This window comes from Bubalus kerabau, chromosome 3, assembly GCF_029407905.1.
Source record: "Bubalus kerabau isolate K-KA32 ecotype Philippines breed swamp buffalo chromosome 3, PCC_UOA_SB_1v2, whole genome shotgun sequence".
In the NCBI taxonomy this organism is placed as follows: Eukaryota; Metazoa; Chordata; class Mammalia; order Artiodactyla; family Bovidae; genus Bubalus; species Bubalus kerabau.
This window is the reverse complement of record NC_073626.1, coordinates 181,555,343-181,571,841: the sequence shown is the minus strand read 5'-3', so window position 1 is coordinate 181,571,841 and position 16,499 is coordinate 181,555,343. Positions and strand designations below refer to the sequence as shown.

General features: G+C 45.6%; 1 protein-coding gene across 1 annotated transcript in view; it reads right to left on the bottom strand.

The window, feature by feature from the left end:
• Positions 1 to 308: 308 nt before the first annotated feature.
• Positions 309 to 16,499, bottom strand: part of LOC129647030 (RH-like protein IC) — a 40,718-nt gene continuing 24,527 nt past the window's right edge. The window contains exons 7-10 of the mRNA XM_055574090.1: positions 15,751 to 15,884; positions 8,188 to 8,267; positions 4,231 to 4,304; positions 309 to 439 (exon numbers count right to left, since the gene is read on the bottom strand). Of these exons, the coding sequence (XP_055430065.1) occupies positions 413 to 439; positions 4,231 to 4,304; positions 8,188 to 8,267; positions 15,751 to 15,884 (315 nt within the window). The 3' untranslated portion in view covers positions 309 to 412. The remainder of the gene's footprint in view (positions 440 to 4,230; positions 4,305 to 8,187; positions 8,268 to 15,750; positions 15,885 to 16,499) is intronic.

The following is a 16,499-nucleotide window of genomic DNA, read 5'->3' as shown; positions in this document are numbered from 1 at the left end:
TTGATTCCTGGGTCGGGAAGATCCTCTGGAGAAAGAAATGGCAACTCACTCCGGTACTGTCACCTGGAGAATCCCATGGATAGACAAGCCTGGAAGGCTACAGTCCATGGGATCGCAAGAGTCGGACATGACTGAGCAACTAACCCACCACCACCACGTGTCTGTACCCAAGACAGTATTCATAACATCATCTTTCATGAAACTAAACATAATTATTTAAAATCATTATAAGATTATTAAGTTTTTAGTCTTTTATTCTTAGTATCAAATCTATCTCTGACCTGTCTCATTGTACATAAGGAGACTTTGCTATAACAAGTGGTTGCACACACACACACACACACACACACAAATGGGCAATGGTGAAAAGTCTTGTTTTCAAACAGGCCTTGTTTCTCTTGGATGCTTTCCCTTAATATCCGACAGCCAAATGTGGAAACTGTAAAAGGAAAGCGAACTTTTTATTACAGATGCACCCTTACACACTCAATATTGTACACATACTGATTCTGATTTGATCTTTTGAAATTTATGTTGCCCAAAATGTTACTTTATCACAAAGGCCTTATCACAAATAACCTTTATCACAAAGTTCTTTCAAAAAATCTGAATTGGAAGACTTCTTGGGTAAATCTAATTTCATACAGCTCTTTACATGGATCATTCATGGTCACCTAGCTTTTGTTTGAACACCTCCGGTGAAAGGAGACAAGTCACCATAAGAAGTAGTTCCTTCCATAACATCTTATGGAAAAACCTGAATGAACTTAATTGGCCAACCCAATAGTGTCATCTGTCATCCAAGGATGAGATGGGTATCCTTGGGGTTGGTGAGTGTCCCACCCTAGGAAGTGCTGAGCATGGTCTGGGCAATCAGTGGAGGAATGTCCTTTCTAACCTCTAGTAGTCTGCTTCTATGACGTACAATAAGGGAATTTTATAATGTTTAAGATGTCTTTTTGGGTAGTTTACAAAAAAAATCATTCCTGGATTTATCAGCTTGGGAAATTCATATTCTTGCATTTCAAATGCAAGCTATAAGTATTATCCTGCTGAAAAAATGGTTCTACTCAGCTGTAAAAAAAAAAAAAAAAAAAAAAAATCAGAAGGAGAAATAGCCATTCTCTAGTAGCTGACCAAAACACATAACACACATACACACATGTGTCTCTGGAGCCAGACAGACACTGATTCAGCTTCCTCCTGTACCATTTACTAGCTCTGTCATTTTGGACAAGTGACTCATCTTTAGATGGGAAGACTTATTCTTACGCAGAGTTTCTGTCAGGATAAAAATCAGATAATGTTGAAAAGCTTCCAGCACAGACTCGGAAACAGGAGGCTTGCAGTAAGCGATAGCTGTGAGACTTAATACATTCCATTGTGGTTGTCTGATGCTGGGAGGGATTGGGGGCAGGAGGAGAAGGGGACAACAGAGGATGAGATGGCTGGATGGCATCACTGACTCGATGGATGTGAGTCTGTGTGAACTCCGGCAGTTGGTGATGGACAGGGAGGCCTGGCGTGCTGTGATTCACTGGGTTGCAAAGAGTCAGACACGACTGAGCGACTGAACTGAACTGAACTGAACTGAAACCCCTAGTCATAAACTTTCATGATCACGTGGTGGCTTGCATTAGACAGAATGTAATCACAGATATCATGACCTCATTTGACTTTCAGAACAACCCCCTGAGGTAGAACAAAGGTTACTGTTCTTTTTTTAACCAGTGAGAGAAGTCAAACGTCTTGCCTACATCAGACCTTGCAGAGAAGGGACTAGAATCCAGGACTTACCGTACCAGGGACACACACTATTTCACCTGCTTCAGCAGGGGCCAGTGTTAGATGGGGTTCCCCAGTTTCCTTCATTTGTTCAGCAAGTATTTACTGCAGCTCAAATAATTGAGGTGGATATTTGTCCTATTTGTGGTATCTTCATGAGCAGAGTGCTTCATATATAACAGTTGCTCAATAAATACTTGTGGAATGAATGGATGGATAAAACCAGTTTCCTGAGTCCTTTCACTGGATTACCCTGCTTCTGCTAAAGGGACAAGAGCACTCACAGGGGCCTGGGAGAGACTGGCTGTTGGGAGAAGCCAGTGGCTATAGAGAGAAGCTGGTTCAAGATGAGGCAGATTATACACGACCACGCGGGTGATCCCAGGATAATTACACTTGGTAAAAGAAGCCAGACAAGAGTACATGCCATGTGGTTCCATTTATGTAAAGTTAGAGAAAAGGTAAGCTAATCCATTTCATGGCAAATAGATGGGGAAACAGTGGAAATAGTGGCTGAAGCCATGAAATTAAAAGACGCTTACTCCTTGGAAAGAAAGTTATGACTAACCTAGACAGCATATTAAAAAGCAGAGACATTACTTTGCCAACAAAGGTCCGTCTAGTCAAGGCTATGCTTTTTCCAGTAGTCATGTATGGATGTGACAGTTGGACTATAAAGAAAGCTGAGCACAGAAGAATTGATGCTTTTGAACTGTGGTGTTGGAAAGACTCTTGAGAGTCCCTTGGACTGCAAGGAGATCCAACCAGTCCATTCTAAAGGAAATCAGTCCTGTGTTCATTGGAAGGACTGATGTTGAAGCTGAAACTCCAATACTTTGGCCAGCTGATGCGAAGAGCTGACTCATTGGAAAAGACCCTGATGCTGGGAAAGATTGAGGGCAGGAGGAGAAGGGGACGACAGAGGATGAGATGGTTGGATGGCATCACTGACTCAATGGACATGGGTTTGGGTGGACTCCAGGAGTTGGTGATGGACAGGGAGGCCTGGCGCCCTGCGGTTCATGGGGTTGCAAAGAGTCGGATACGATTGAGTGACTGAACGGAACTGAACTGAACTGAAGCTAATCCATGGGACAGAAAGCAGTTCAGTGGTTGCCTGGGGATGCAACAGGATGGAGTTGGGAGGGAGCAGTTTCTAAGAGGCAGGATGAAATCTTCGGTGGTGAATATGTTCTTTTCCTTCAAAACATATTATTTATTTATTTGGCTGCATCAAGTCTTAATTGTGGCATGCAAGATCTTCATTGTATATTCGAGATCCTTCATTGTGGCGCACAGCTCTTAATTGTGGCATGCAGCCTCTCTAGTTGTGGCAGGAGGGCTCAGTAGTTGCAGCACATGGGCTTAGTTGCCCCGGGACATGTGGGATCTTAGTTCCCTGACCAACAATTGAACCGGCACCCGCTGCATTGGAAGGTAGATTCTTAACCACTGGATCACTAGGGAAGTCCTGACACATATGTTCTTGGTGTGGTCATGTTGTGATTTCAGGAGTGTATAAATATGTTTAAAGATATCAAATTATATACTTAATATGTGCAGTTTGTTGTCAAGTATACCTCCAGAAAGCTGTTTCAAGAGGAAGAGGAACACAGAGATAAAGGAAAAGAAGAGGTGGGTTTTCTCTGTAGGTTCTCAGTTTGGCCCCTACAGACCTGAATACCAAGGTCCGCAATAAGGCTGCTTCTGTGTCCCCCTAGTGGTCGGTATCTTGGCCTGCTGGGTGAGAAGGCCAACCTCAGCATCAGTTGGGAGATTACCTAAGGCATCACACATTGGAGTACTTTGTGAGTGCAGGTCAAAGGGAGGAAGGCAGTGGGGTCTCAGGGAACGAGCCCTGACCTTCTTCCCAGCCCTACAATGTCACCTAGACTGTCAGCGGCCGCTGAATTAGTCGAGCTGCATGTCTCTCAACTCACTGACCCCAGATCCCTATACTACAAGTATTCTCGTGTCCACTGGCTGTAATTTATCCCGCTCTTCCTCTCAGAACTTCGACAGTCATGACTCCACTTGGAAGTCTAGCAAATGAGGGGACTGGACTTCCTGGCCCCTGTGGGCCTCTGGCGTTTGCAATGCAGGATTCTATCACCTTCCTGTCGAACTATTAGCCCACTTTGGTGACTCCAGATGGGGAAGAGACGTGGCCAGGGTCAGTTCCCACATCCCTGACCCTCAGTGACTTTGAAGCATCAGGGAAATGGGAGCATCTACTACCTCCCCACCCCCCACCAACACACACATACACACACACACACTCACACACACGTATCATGGATTTGCTTCTCCTTCAGTGCTCCTTACTTCATTTTCATTTGTTTTTTATTTTACTCTCCATAAATACCAAGTTAACGTACATACCCCAGGTATCTTTTTAAGTCCATTGACTCCAAACCTATGACATTAATAGGTTAAAAATCTTACCTTCCAGAAAGATTGGTCGTCAAAATAGTGAATCTTGTGAGTTGATTTCCATATGTTGATGTTTAAGAGCAAACCTGTTTAAGTTCATAAATAAATGTTACACATTTAGAGGATTGCATTATCTCAAAGTTAATCAGACTGTCGTATCTCACCTATGATAACTCAACAGAAATCCTTTTATCTTCCACAACCAGGAGATAGACACACTGAAGCACTGTGCTTCCTGGACCAGTTTAATTAATTCTACAGAGATCTTTTAAAAGGAGCTGGTAAGAACAATTATATCCAAAGGATTTAGATTACACTGAGAGGTATATGATAGTCATGGATCTAACACGCTTCCCAAGACAGAGAAGAAGGACCCTGTTGGACAAAGCCCCACTTAAAAGCTGATTCATTTAAACACAAGAGCTACCGTGGAGAGCGACTCAAACAGCCACCCTCGCAGGTTCATCCTCCCTGGTTCCAAGAAAGTCACAGTGACCTCAGCTCCAGATTCTACTGGTTAGGAAAGCAGGTAATAACATGTGCTTCTGTGCTTGTTCTTGTCAGCCATCCCACCTCTGCTCAGAGAGCCAGGGCCCTGTGTATTCCCCCAGCTGCTCAAAGTGGAATTTCCAGGATATAAAGTCATGCTTACCTTTCATGTGAAGCAGGGAAATGCCACTGATAGACTTATCTGTGCATTTTTAATGATGATCCATCCCAATGTATTAAACAGTAAGATTAACAAGAGTAGGCGTGTGCTCATTCACACTTGGCTCTCACAGTGTGTGCCTTTAACTGATATTGGCATGGAGAGTGTAATCGACACACCTCATTTAGCTAGAATTACTCATAAATGAACCTCTGTTGCCTACATATATTTTTCAGGTAGTTGAGGCTTACTCATCACTGATGAAAATCCATATAAAATATATTTTCCTGTCTTGTGAGACAACACTGAACACATTTAGACTTTTTAAAAAAATTAGAGCTGTTGATAGGAATATCCATTTATCAAAGGCTCTGTATAACATGGAGAAGGGCCATAGCTGCTGAAAGTTACTGGCCTGTTCTCTGGCAGCCCAAGCTTCTCATGTTCTTGTGTCTGGTTTTAAGAATTTATTTTCTCCTGCTAGTCTCTTTGTTCTTACTGCTAACTTCTAGCAGTGTGTCTTACCTCTGGAAAGCTAACTCTAATCTGCTATTTTTAATCTGCCTGAACTGGGAAAACCCTTAACCATGCTTGATAAGATTCTTTTTATTTTCTCTCTCTTTCTCTTTTGGCTGTACCACACAGCATGTGAGATCCTACTTCCCTGACCAGCGGTGGAACCTGTGCCCCTGGAGTGGAGGCACAGAGTCTTAACCATTGCACCACCAGGGAAGTCGCCAAGATTGTTTCTTACCTAAGTGCCTATAGGAGGGCTTCACAGAAAGGGGTCTCTTCATGGGTAAAATGCTTGATTTTAGGGGGTCAATTTGGTGCCAGCCTGGCTTCTTGGAGGCCTCTTCTTGGAGGCCTCTTTCCGCTTACACTGTCCACGTAAATTTTTTTTTAATTTGGGAAAATATTAGGGAATGTCTTTGTGGTACACAACACATGGAAGGCTGTCTTTCTTTTTCTTTTCTTGGCCAAGTGGCATCCAGGATCTTAGTTCCCCGACCAGGGATTGAACCTGCAACGCTGAAGTGGAAGTGCAGAGTCCTAACCACTGGGCCACCAGGGAAATCCTGTCCAAGTACTTTTTAATCACCAGTTTCCTCAAGTAGAAAGCAACATATAAGGATGAAAGCTCATTGTTCTTAACTCTTAAAGGAATAGTAGGAGTGTCTTTATTCTCTTTCTTGATCTCAGTGAAGCATGGGAAGCCCTCTGAGTTGCTTTACAAGACAGCACACCTCAGTGTCACTTGGTCTACGCTGGTTGCAGTGGTGAATGGCATGAGCACCCAGGTGCAGGACTGCTAAATAGAATGCAGGACGCTCAGTCAATTCTGAGTTCTGAGTTGGGTGCCTTGTGTTTTCACTTGTTAAATCTGGCAACTCTCTTTAGGGTTGGACTGCCACCACCAATAGAATGTAAACTTACGGCAGGAGGCCTTGTTCTCATCTGCATTTAATCAGTCGTCTCAGACTCTGTTGAAAGCTGAGGCCAATTGGTACATTAAAGCAATTCTAGCCAATCTCATTCTCGAAAATTCCAGAAAGTACTTTTGGGACTTTCCTGGCAGCCCAATGGTTAAGACTCTGTGCTTCCAATGCAGAGGATGTGGCTTCAATCCCTGGTCAGGGAACCAAGATTCCCCATGCCATTGTTGTTCAGTCACTAAGTCGTGTCTGACTCTTTGTCACCCCTTGGACTGCAGTATGCCAGGCTTTCCTGTCCTTCACTATTTCCTGAAGTTTGCTCAAACTCATGTCCATTGAGTCGCTGATGCCATCCAACCATGCTGTATGGCCCAAAAAAAGTACTATTATACATGTTTTAGAGCTGAAAGGATGCCAAATGATTAGTTACTATAATCCATCCACTTTACAGAAAGCCAGCCAATGCCCAGAAAGAGTAAAGTGACCTGGTCACACCATTCACCCAAGGTCACACCATTCTTTAGTGTCTGCTTTGGCTATTTTGTCTCTTATTTGGCGTTCACTCCATGCTTAGAGACACAATATGTGAGAGTCTAACCAAGCAAAGGTATTTACCTGTAGAATAACAGTGAACAATTCTGGACAGAAGGCATGTTTTCATCTTGCATATAAGACAGGCAAATTGCTGTCTCCCCAAGATTCTTTTGGGACTTCCCTGGTGGTCCAGTAGCTAGGACTCTGCACTTCCAGTTAGATCCCTGGTCAGGCAACTAGATCCCACATGCCATATGTGTTTTGGGGGCTTCCCTGGTGGCTCAGATGATAAAGAATCTGCCTGCAATGTGGGAGACCGGGGTTCGATCCCTGGGTCAGGAAGATCCTCTGGTGAAGGGAATGGCTACCCACTCCAGTATTCTTGCCTGGAGAATTCCATGGACAGAGGAGCCTGGTAGGCTACAGTCCACAGGGTCACAAAGATTTGGACATGACTGAGCGACTTTCACACTCACACTTGCAAGATTTTTTGCTCTTCTGTCACATTGCAGAAGTAAAAACATACTTCAGTCCTCTGCCTACAGATCTATAATGGCCTCCCATCTTCAGAATGATCTGGCTCCTTGCTACCACTCTGTCTCCAACCCCTTCCCCTCTCCCCATCTCTCCAGCTACATCAGCTACGCTGACATCCTTGCTATTCCCCAAACAGGCAAAGGATGCTCCTGCCTCAGTGCCTCTGGCCTTGCTGTCCCTTTTCATGGAAAGTTCTTCTCCCAAATAAATACACAGTATGTCTCCCTCCTTCTTTGCAGTCAAGTCCTTGCTTAAAGGTCAACTTCTTAGATAGGCCTTCCTTACCACCCTTCCTAAAGAGCACCCCCCTCTCACCATGACTGTGCATTTCCCTACCCTGATTTATTTCTCTTCATAGTGCTTATCACCATCTGATGTACCATATTTTTTTCTGTTTATGGTGAAAGCTCCTTCTCCACCTAGAGTATCAACTCAGTGTGACCAGGGAATTTGGTTTGTTCACTGCTGTGTCCCTAGTACCTCGTCTATTTGCTGAACAAAATAGCAGTTTAAGGGTTATCAGGGAATAAAAGGTAAGCTGTGTAAGCATCAGGGTTTCCTTAGTCTTCTGTACAAAATTCAGTGAAATCACCAGTCCTGGGCTCAAGAGGCATTCTGAAATTTTGTGATTCTGTGTTCATTTGTTTTTTTAAATCAAGATATGAGCCCTTCGCCTTATTTGGCTGGAGCTGAAGGGGGTGGGTTCATGGGGAAGGAGATGGACACATACATGCCCAACCATGGGGCAGTTGCAATCTCGGCCCAGACCCTGTGCCCTGGACAATGGTGGAAGAAGGGTGGTCTCACACTGACCTGTCAAGAGACCAGAGGCCACACCCATGATGATGGTGAAGCCCAACGCCCCGAGGTTGATGAGTACCTGGTAGCCGAGCCTAGAAATGACAAAGCAGAGGTGATCACATTTGGGCATCAGGCCGCAAAGATCACTGGGGACCAAAAGGACTATATGCATCAGTACTGACGCTGTCAGCAAGGGCCGCCAGGAGAACAAATGTCCCCTCCCCAGGAAGCCCCTTCCCATCATTCTACTGCAAAGCTGCTCAGACATGTAGAAGGGATTTCAAGATCCTCTTTGGCTTACTTTAGTTCGTGGATAATGAACTAGACCAGAAGTCAGAAAACCCAAGTTCAAGTCCCAGTTCTGTCACTAGCTGTGTGACCCTGGGCACTTAACCTTGGAGTCCTGAGTTTCCTCATTAGGCAATTAAAGATAAAGGTTTTATGTCTCTCAGGGCAAGAAAAAGAAAGGTTTTATGTCTATAAGGGCAAGATAGGGTACAACTTGGCCAACAGACCCATCTCCCCTGCCCACTCCCCCTTGAACATACTTCCCTGTCTTCTCTCCTTCAAAGCAACCCCAAGGCTTCACTTTAAACTATTAAACGGTGGGGTGGGGAGGCAGGTGGGAGGGGGGTTCGGGATGGTGGGACACATGTACACCCAGGGCTGATTCATGTCGATGTATGGCAAAAACCACCGCAATGTTGTAAAGTAATTAGCCTCTAATTAAAAAAACTAAATTAATAATAAATAAATAAGCTATTAAGCGGTCCTTGGAGGACATCTATGTGACCCTGTAGTAGGCAAAAATGTCTTAAACAGGACACATATGTTCCCTCAACATAGAGGGAACAATGATACACTGAACTATAATAAAATTAAGAACTTCTGTTCATCAAAAGACATCATTAAGAAAGTGAAAAATAACCCACAAAACTGGGGAAGCTATTTACAGTACATATATCTGACAAAAGACCAATATCCAGAATTTTTAAAGAATTCCTAGAAATCAATAAGAAAAAGTCAGAACATACAACAGAAAAGTAGGCAAAAGAAACTGAACAGACATTTCCAAAGAGGAGGTATTCAAATGCCCAAAAAAGTACTACGCTTACGTAGTCATTGAGCAAATGAATATTAAAACAGTAAGTTTGATGTCTAAATTATATATTAGGTAAAGGAAGCTCTCGGTTTCTACTGTATAAACCCCAATAGAAAACTGAAAGTATCCACTGAAGCAGATTGTATGAAAACTGTACGATCCAACAGCTCAACTTCTAGGCATACACTCAACAGAAGCGCATTTGTAGGTTCAAAAAAAAGCGCTAGCACATTCATAACAACAATACTAACTCCACACTAGAAACTACCCAAATGCTCATCGACAATGGGTAAATTGCGCTGTGTTCATATAATGGAACTCTGTTCTGTGTTTTCTTAAATGTTGTATTTGCCACTCATTTATTGCAGGGCCAAACTAAGTGTCAACATTGATTACCTCGATCTCTCTTAAGTCAACTTTCATTGCAAGCCCCGAACTGCAAGCTCTAACATTTGTGTTTTCACTTTTGGCCTGTAGGGGACATCCCTGTGTCCCTCCCCTGCCACTCTAGTCCTAAAGACATAGTCTCTGCTGCCATCTCTCTCTACTGCCTGGTCCCTGCATGTGGTAAGCTTTCACGTGTCCCTACGTGGTATGTCCTGCCTCTCATTTCCAGGGCAATTGGAACACTGAAGTTTCCGTTCAATGACGTTGACCTCTCCATGTTGTCATTCAGTTGCCTTTATCAATTAAGCCCAAGCACAAATCAATGTTATACGCCAATGAAAATGAACAATCTACAGAGATAACGACATGGATGGATCTCACAACTTCAAAGTTGAGTGAAAGAAGCCAAGAAGAACACAAGAACAGACCTCCTGTATGATTTTATGCATACAAAGGACAAAAACAGGCAAGACGGATTGCTGCTCTTAGAAGTCAGGTTAGTGGTTGCCCTGGGACAGGACACAGAGTTCTGTGTGCTGGTTATTGGCTGTGTCAGAAGTCACTAAGTGGTATTCTTATGATATATTTAAAAAATTTTTTTGTTTATTCTGGCTGTGCTGGGGCTTTGGTGCTACGGCGTGGGCTTTTCTCTAGTTGCAGTGAATGGGGGCTACTCTCCGGTTGCAGTATGTGGGCTTCTTACAGCAGTGGCTTCTCTTTTTGCAGAGCACAGGCTCTAGGGTGCTGGCTTAATAACTGTGGAGCACAGGCTTAGTTGTTCTGTGCCATGTGGGATCTTCCCGGACCAGGGATGGAGTCTGTATCTCCTGCATTGGCAGGTGGATTCTTTACCACGGGACCATCAGGGAAGCCAACCCTTATGATACTTGACTATTCTGGAAGTAGATTGTATTACAAGAAAAAAGTTTCTTAAAAAAGTAGTAAGTGTAGAATAAAATTGAAAAGCGAACGTCACTAAGTCGTGTCGACTCTTTGCGACCCCATGGAATAGTCCATGGAATTCTTCAGGCCAGAATACTGGAGTGAGTAGCCATTCCCTTCTCCGGATGATCTTTCTGACCCAAGAATCAAACCAGGGTCTCCTGCATTGTACATAGAATAAAGGCTAAACCCAAATCTACTACTTACAACCCAAATTCCCTCTACCCTGCTGCCATCTGAGAGTAGAAATGGATGAGGCAGAAATGGCTGTGTTAACATTCCCCACACAGGGTGGGCTCCTTGCGCCAGGGCCTCAGCCTCTACAGTTCATCTGAAAGTCCGTCCTTCACAAATGGGAGGAGCAGGTTAGGAAAGTGAACCAAGGGTCCCATAGCTACGTAGCTTGGAATGGGTGTTTCTAGGGATTCAAACCAGGCAGCTCTGCCTACCCACAAAAGTGGCCAAATCTCCTTATCGGTGGGCTCCCTTCTCAGATTTGGCCAGATCTGCATTCCAGGGATACTATTATTTATTTATTTGTTTATGGCTGCGCTGGGTCTTCATTCCTGAATGTGGGCTTTATATAGTTGTGGTGAGCAGGGGCTACTCTCTGGTTGTGGTGTTCAGACTTCTCATTGCAGTGGCTTCTCTTATGGCAGATCACAGGCTATAGAGTGCAAGGCTTCAGCAGTTGCAGTTCCTGGGCTCTAGGGCACAGGCTCAGTAGTTGTGGCGCTCAGGCTTAGTGACCACCCAGCATGTGGATTTTATCTCCTGCCTTGGCAGGCGGATTCTTTACCCCTGGACCACCAGGGAAGTCCCAGAGATTTGTTTTTAATATTTTTCTTTAAAGTGAAGTCGCTCAGTCCTGTCCGACTCTTTGCAACCCTACAGACTATAGCCTACCAGGCTCCTCTGTTCATAGGATTTTCCAGGCAAGGGTACTGGAGTGGGTTGGCATTTCCTTCTCCAGGGGATCTTCCCGACCCAGGGATCGAACCTAGGTCTTCCACATTGCAGGCAGACGCTTTACCATCTGAGCCACCAGGGAAGCTCATATATTTTTCTTTGAGTAAACTTAAAAAAAATTTTTTTTTAATGAATCTATTTAAAAGGAACTTTGTGTCACTAGCTTAAATGGAAGAGAAATAGGAGGTAACCAAGATACAATGAAAAAAAATACTGCTTTAATCTCCTTTAGATGCAGCAGCCAGGGCAAATCTCAGACTGAGGTTTCCTCTGCTGTTGTTGAAGTTGGAGGTCAGCGAGGGTGGGAAGAGTGTGGAGACAGCCCTAAGGGGAGCCTTTTTCCCTGATGTAATCAACCAATTGCGTGAGAACTGCAAAAGGGCGCCTGCACTGTGTGATCCGGTGCTCTTCAAGTGTGTCTTCACACCACTTAAAATCCCACAATTTGTGAAAAATGCTCCATCCAGGCTCGAGGCACAGCATCTGACTCATTTACACTCACTCACCTGAATAGGGAAATGGGCAAATACTGTTCGTGGAAAGAATGAAAAGTCATTCTTTGGAATGATGTGTCCGATGACACAGAGCTACTAAAGCAGCTGATCCACACTTCCTGGGAAGTGCTCTGACGACCAGCCCAGTCCTCTCGCCATCTTTCCATTACATCCAGATGCCCTTCTTACGGAGGCAGCAGCATCAGTAACTATCCTAAAGAAAGGGGCCGTGTGTTGAGTGTTTACTACGTGCCAAGCACTGTCCTGAGCCCTTTCTTGTAAGAAAGTGAAAGTGTCAGTTGCTCAGTGGTGTCTGACTCTTTGTGACCCTATGGACTGTAGCCCACCAGGCTTCTCTGTCCACGGGACTCTCCAGGCAAGAGTACTGGAGTGAATTGCCATTTCCTCCTGGGATTGAACCCAAGTCTTCTACATTGTAGGCAGATTTTTTACTGTCTGAGCCACTAGGGAAGCCTTGAGCCCTTTCTTATATGTTGCTGAATCTTCACAGCAGCTCTGGGATGTGCATCTTATCATCCTATTTTACAGATAGAAAACTGAGACTTTAGAGAGAGTTTGAATACCATGCCCAAAGTCACACAACTGTTAAGTGTGACCTGGCTCTATTTGTCCCCGAAGCCCGTGCCCTTTACTTCCAGCAGACCAGAGGCCACCCCGAGAGAGGCCATTGCTGTCACTGTGCCCTTCCCTTTGCCAAGTTCCTGCAGAGGAGAGAAGACTAATACTTGGTCCTCAGCTGTCTCATCCTGATGAGACTTGACTTGGAGACGGTGCGGGAGTCAGGCTCACGCAGAAGCACAGGACGACAGCTCTCATCTCTCAACTCCATGTTTGGGAGTATCCCTTTGATGGCTTGAAATCAGCCATGGTGAGAGTATTGGCACCAGAGAAATCAGTAAATGCTCTAAGTCAGGGCTTTGTTTCACCAGAAAGCCAGTTGTTAATCCCTTAGCAGCGGATTGGTTGGTTGGTTGTTTTGCTTTGTTTCTATTTTTCGCTATAGGGCAACACTTCTCGAACCTGAACTTGCAGGAGAAGCACATACAGGACTTGAGAAAACAGACTGCTGGGTCTAATTGTGTGGGTCTGGGGTAGGGGAGGATTTGCATTTTTAACAAGTCCCAGGAGATACTGTTGCTGTTGAGAACCACTGTTCTGGGAGAGCCAGAGAATCACAGAATTCAGGGGAAGGGAGGGCAAGTGATCCAGAAGTTCCAGGTCAGCAGCCCACAAGCAGAATTTGGTCCACACATTGTTTCTAATGGGGGATTTCCCTGTAGCTGAGATGGTAAAGAATCTGCTTGCAATGCAGGAGACCCAGGTTGGATCCCTGGGTCGGGAAGATCCCCTGGAGAAGGAAATGGCAACCCACTCCAGTATCCTTGCCTGGAGAATTTCATGGACAGGGGAGCCCATGGGGTTGCAAAGAGTTGGACACGACTGAAACGACTTAGCACGCACGTGTTTCTAATGATTTTTAATCTTTTGCCAATACCTGGGGAGTATGTGCATAACTCTGGATTTCTGCCTTCTCTTTAAAAGTCATTAGATCTGGCAATACTGATCACGAGTCTCTGGATGGTTTAAGCTGCCGGGCACTGAAGAACAAATGCCCGTGGTTTCCTCCCCCTGCTGGTCTCATTTTTAACCTTACCTGCCATGGACAGAGGAGCCCGGTAGGCTGCAGTCCATGGGGTCGCAAAGAGTCGGACACGACTGAGCGACTTCACTTTCACTTTTCACTTTCATGCATTGGAGAAGGAAATGGCAACCCACTCCAGTGTTCTTGCCTGGAGAATCCCAGGGATGGGGGAGCCTGGTGGGCTGCCGTCTATGGGGTCGCACAGAGTCGGACATGACTAAAGCGACTTAGCAGCAGCAGCAGCAGCCTGGTCCCTACAGGCATCTGAGTGTAGGACCCTGCTAGATCAACCCGTCATTTTACAGAGGGGGACTCAGGACCCCGGAGAGAGGAAAGAGATTTCCGACAGTCACACAGTTATTAAAACAGTGGCAGGAACACCTTTGGAGTCCATTACTGAGATGCCTTGTTTCACATACACCATCCTCTCCTCATCCCCAAATGGGATCCTCCTCATCCCTAAGCAGCTCAAGGATGTATGTCTCATTTGCTCATAGATGATTCCTATAATCTGGGGCTATGGTTGTCTCTATTGTTGGAATTATAAGGAACCTAGCTCTCCATGATTTCTCTGAGATGCTTCCAAACACAATTTCTCATCACCCACCGCTGGTGCTCACCACCTCGACAGCCAGCTTCCAGCCATGTGACCTCAGACAGCTAACTCCCCCAAGGTATCATTTCTTAGGGAAAGCTAGTAACACCTCACCAGGTAGTTGTGAGGATTAAATAAGATGGTACACCTAATGATTTTAGCTTAATGCCTAGTACTTAGAAAGCAGTCAATAAATAGTCCTGATTGTCATCAGTAATTTTATTGTTGTTATCACTGTATGGGTTCATCTGGAAAAACCTATTCCTGTATCATGCACAAGTCACTCTTTCATTATGTGTGAGCCACATTCAGAAGATAAGTTCAGAAGAAAAACCCAGAAAGCGAGAACAAGAAGATAACAACTTTCAGAAAGCTATGGCCAGAGTTCTGATCACTGCTGTCTATGAGTCTGAGTGAACTCCGGGAGTTGGTGATGGACAGGGAGGCCTGGCCTGCTTCGATTCATGGGGTCGCAAAGAGTCGGACACAACTGAGCGACTGATCTGATCTGATCTGATTGCCTGGGGGGGCGTGGGACCTGACTCTGGTCTAGGGATCCACATTCTCACCTCACAATTGAGACATTAACCACACACTTTTCCTCTCTGGGTCCCAGGGATGAGCAGTATTCAGCATTTTCCTACATGAACATATCACATATCAAATCCTTTTAACCACACAGTGCCTAGCGTCCAACACCCCTATGCGAGGAAGTACTACCATTATCTTCATTTGCCATGGGGAGACAGAGGCTCAGAGAGGTTAGGTAGCATGGCCCAGGTCAAGATCTCATGGTTATTTCACCACCACCTAAATCACCAGGGGCCAAGAAATGGACTCAGTTGGTTTGGGCCTGACTGCCTCCTCTGTCTACATTTGGAGAGGCCTCAGGACTATCACGGAGAAGGCAACGGCACCCCACTCCAGTACTCTTGCCTGGAAAATCTCATGGATGGAGGAGCCTGGTAGACTGCGGTCCATGGGGTTGCTAAGAGCCGGACACGACTGAGCGACTTCACTTTCACTTTTCACTTTCATGCATTGGAGAAGGAAATGGCAACCCACTCCAGTACTCTTGCCGGGAGAATCCCAGGGTCGGCGGAGCCTGGTGGGCTGCCGTCTATAGGATCGCACAGTCGGACGTGACTGAAGCGGCTTAGCAGCAGCAGCAGCAGCAGCAGGACTATCAGCTTTTCCTTTCACTTAAGCTAACTGCTTTAGAAAGAAGTGACCTGGACAGGTGATAAGTCCATACAAGGTGGGGACTTATCTGGAATTTTGGAATAAATTGGCCAACAGATATTCACTGAAGCCTTCTGACTGCCTGGCCCTGAGTGTATGCCCCTCACCCCCAGCCAAGGACTCTGGGCACACTCCTTCCTGAGATGGATGGAGTGATAGGGGGCTGAGCCAAGTGACCCACGTAGACTTATCGACTCCCTGGGCCTGAAGCACCGTCAGCACGATGTTGACAATCCCTCCAAGCAGACCCGGCAAGCCGAAGGTGTAGTGCATGCCGTAGGTGTCGTGGAGTTGCAGCGTTCGCTGAAGACATGCCTGGGGACAAACACCATCATCAGCAGAGCTACATGTGGGACTGCTACACCTTCCCCACCCTTTCCCAGACCCTTGGCATCCAGGGCATCTGGGGGATGGGCATTAGGGCTCAGCTAAATAAGTACTTCTCAGATTTGCACGTGTACTCACAGCATCTGGGCAGCTCATCCAAATGCAGAGTTGGATTTAGTAGGTCTGGGGCCTGTGATTCTACATTTCTAACAAAGTCCCGGATGACTGGCCATGGTCCATACTGCTCACATTTGGGGCTGTGTTGGGGGAGCTCAGTTGGTAAAGAATCCTCCTGCAATGCAGGAGACCCCGGCTTGATTCCCGGGTCAGGAAGATCCCCTGGAGAAGGCGTAGGCTACCCACTCCAGTATTCTTGGGCTTCCCTTGTGGCTCAGCTGGTAAAGAATCTCCTGCAATGCCAGAGACCTAGGTTCGATCCCTGGATTAGAAAGATCCCCTGGAGAAGGGAATGGCTACCCACTCCAGTGTTCTGGCCTGGAGAATTCCACGGACTGTATAGTCCATGGGGTCGCAAAGAGTTGGACATGACTGAGCGACTTTCACTTTCACTTTCTTTCACTGAGGGGCCCTCCTGTGCATTAT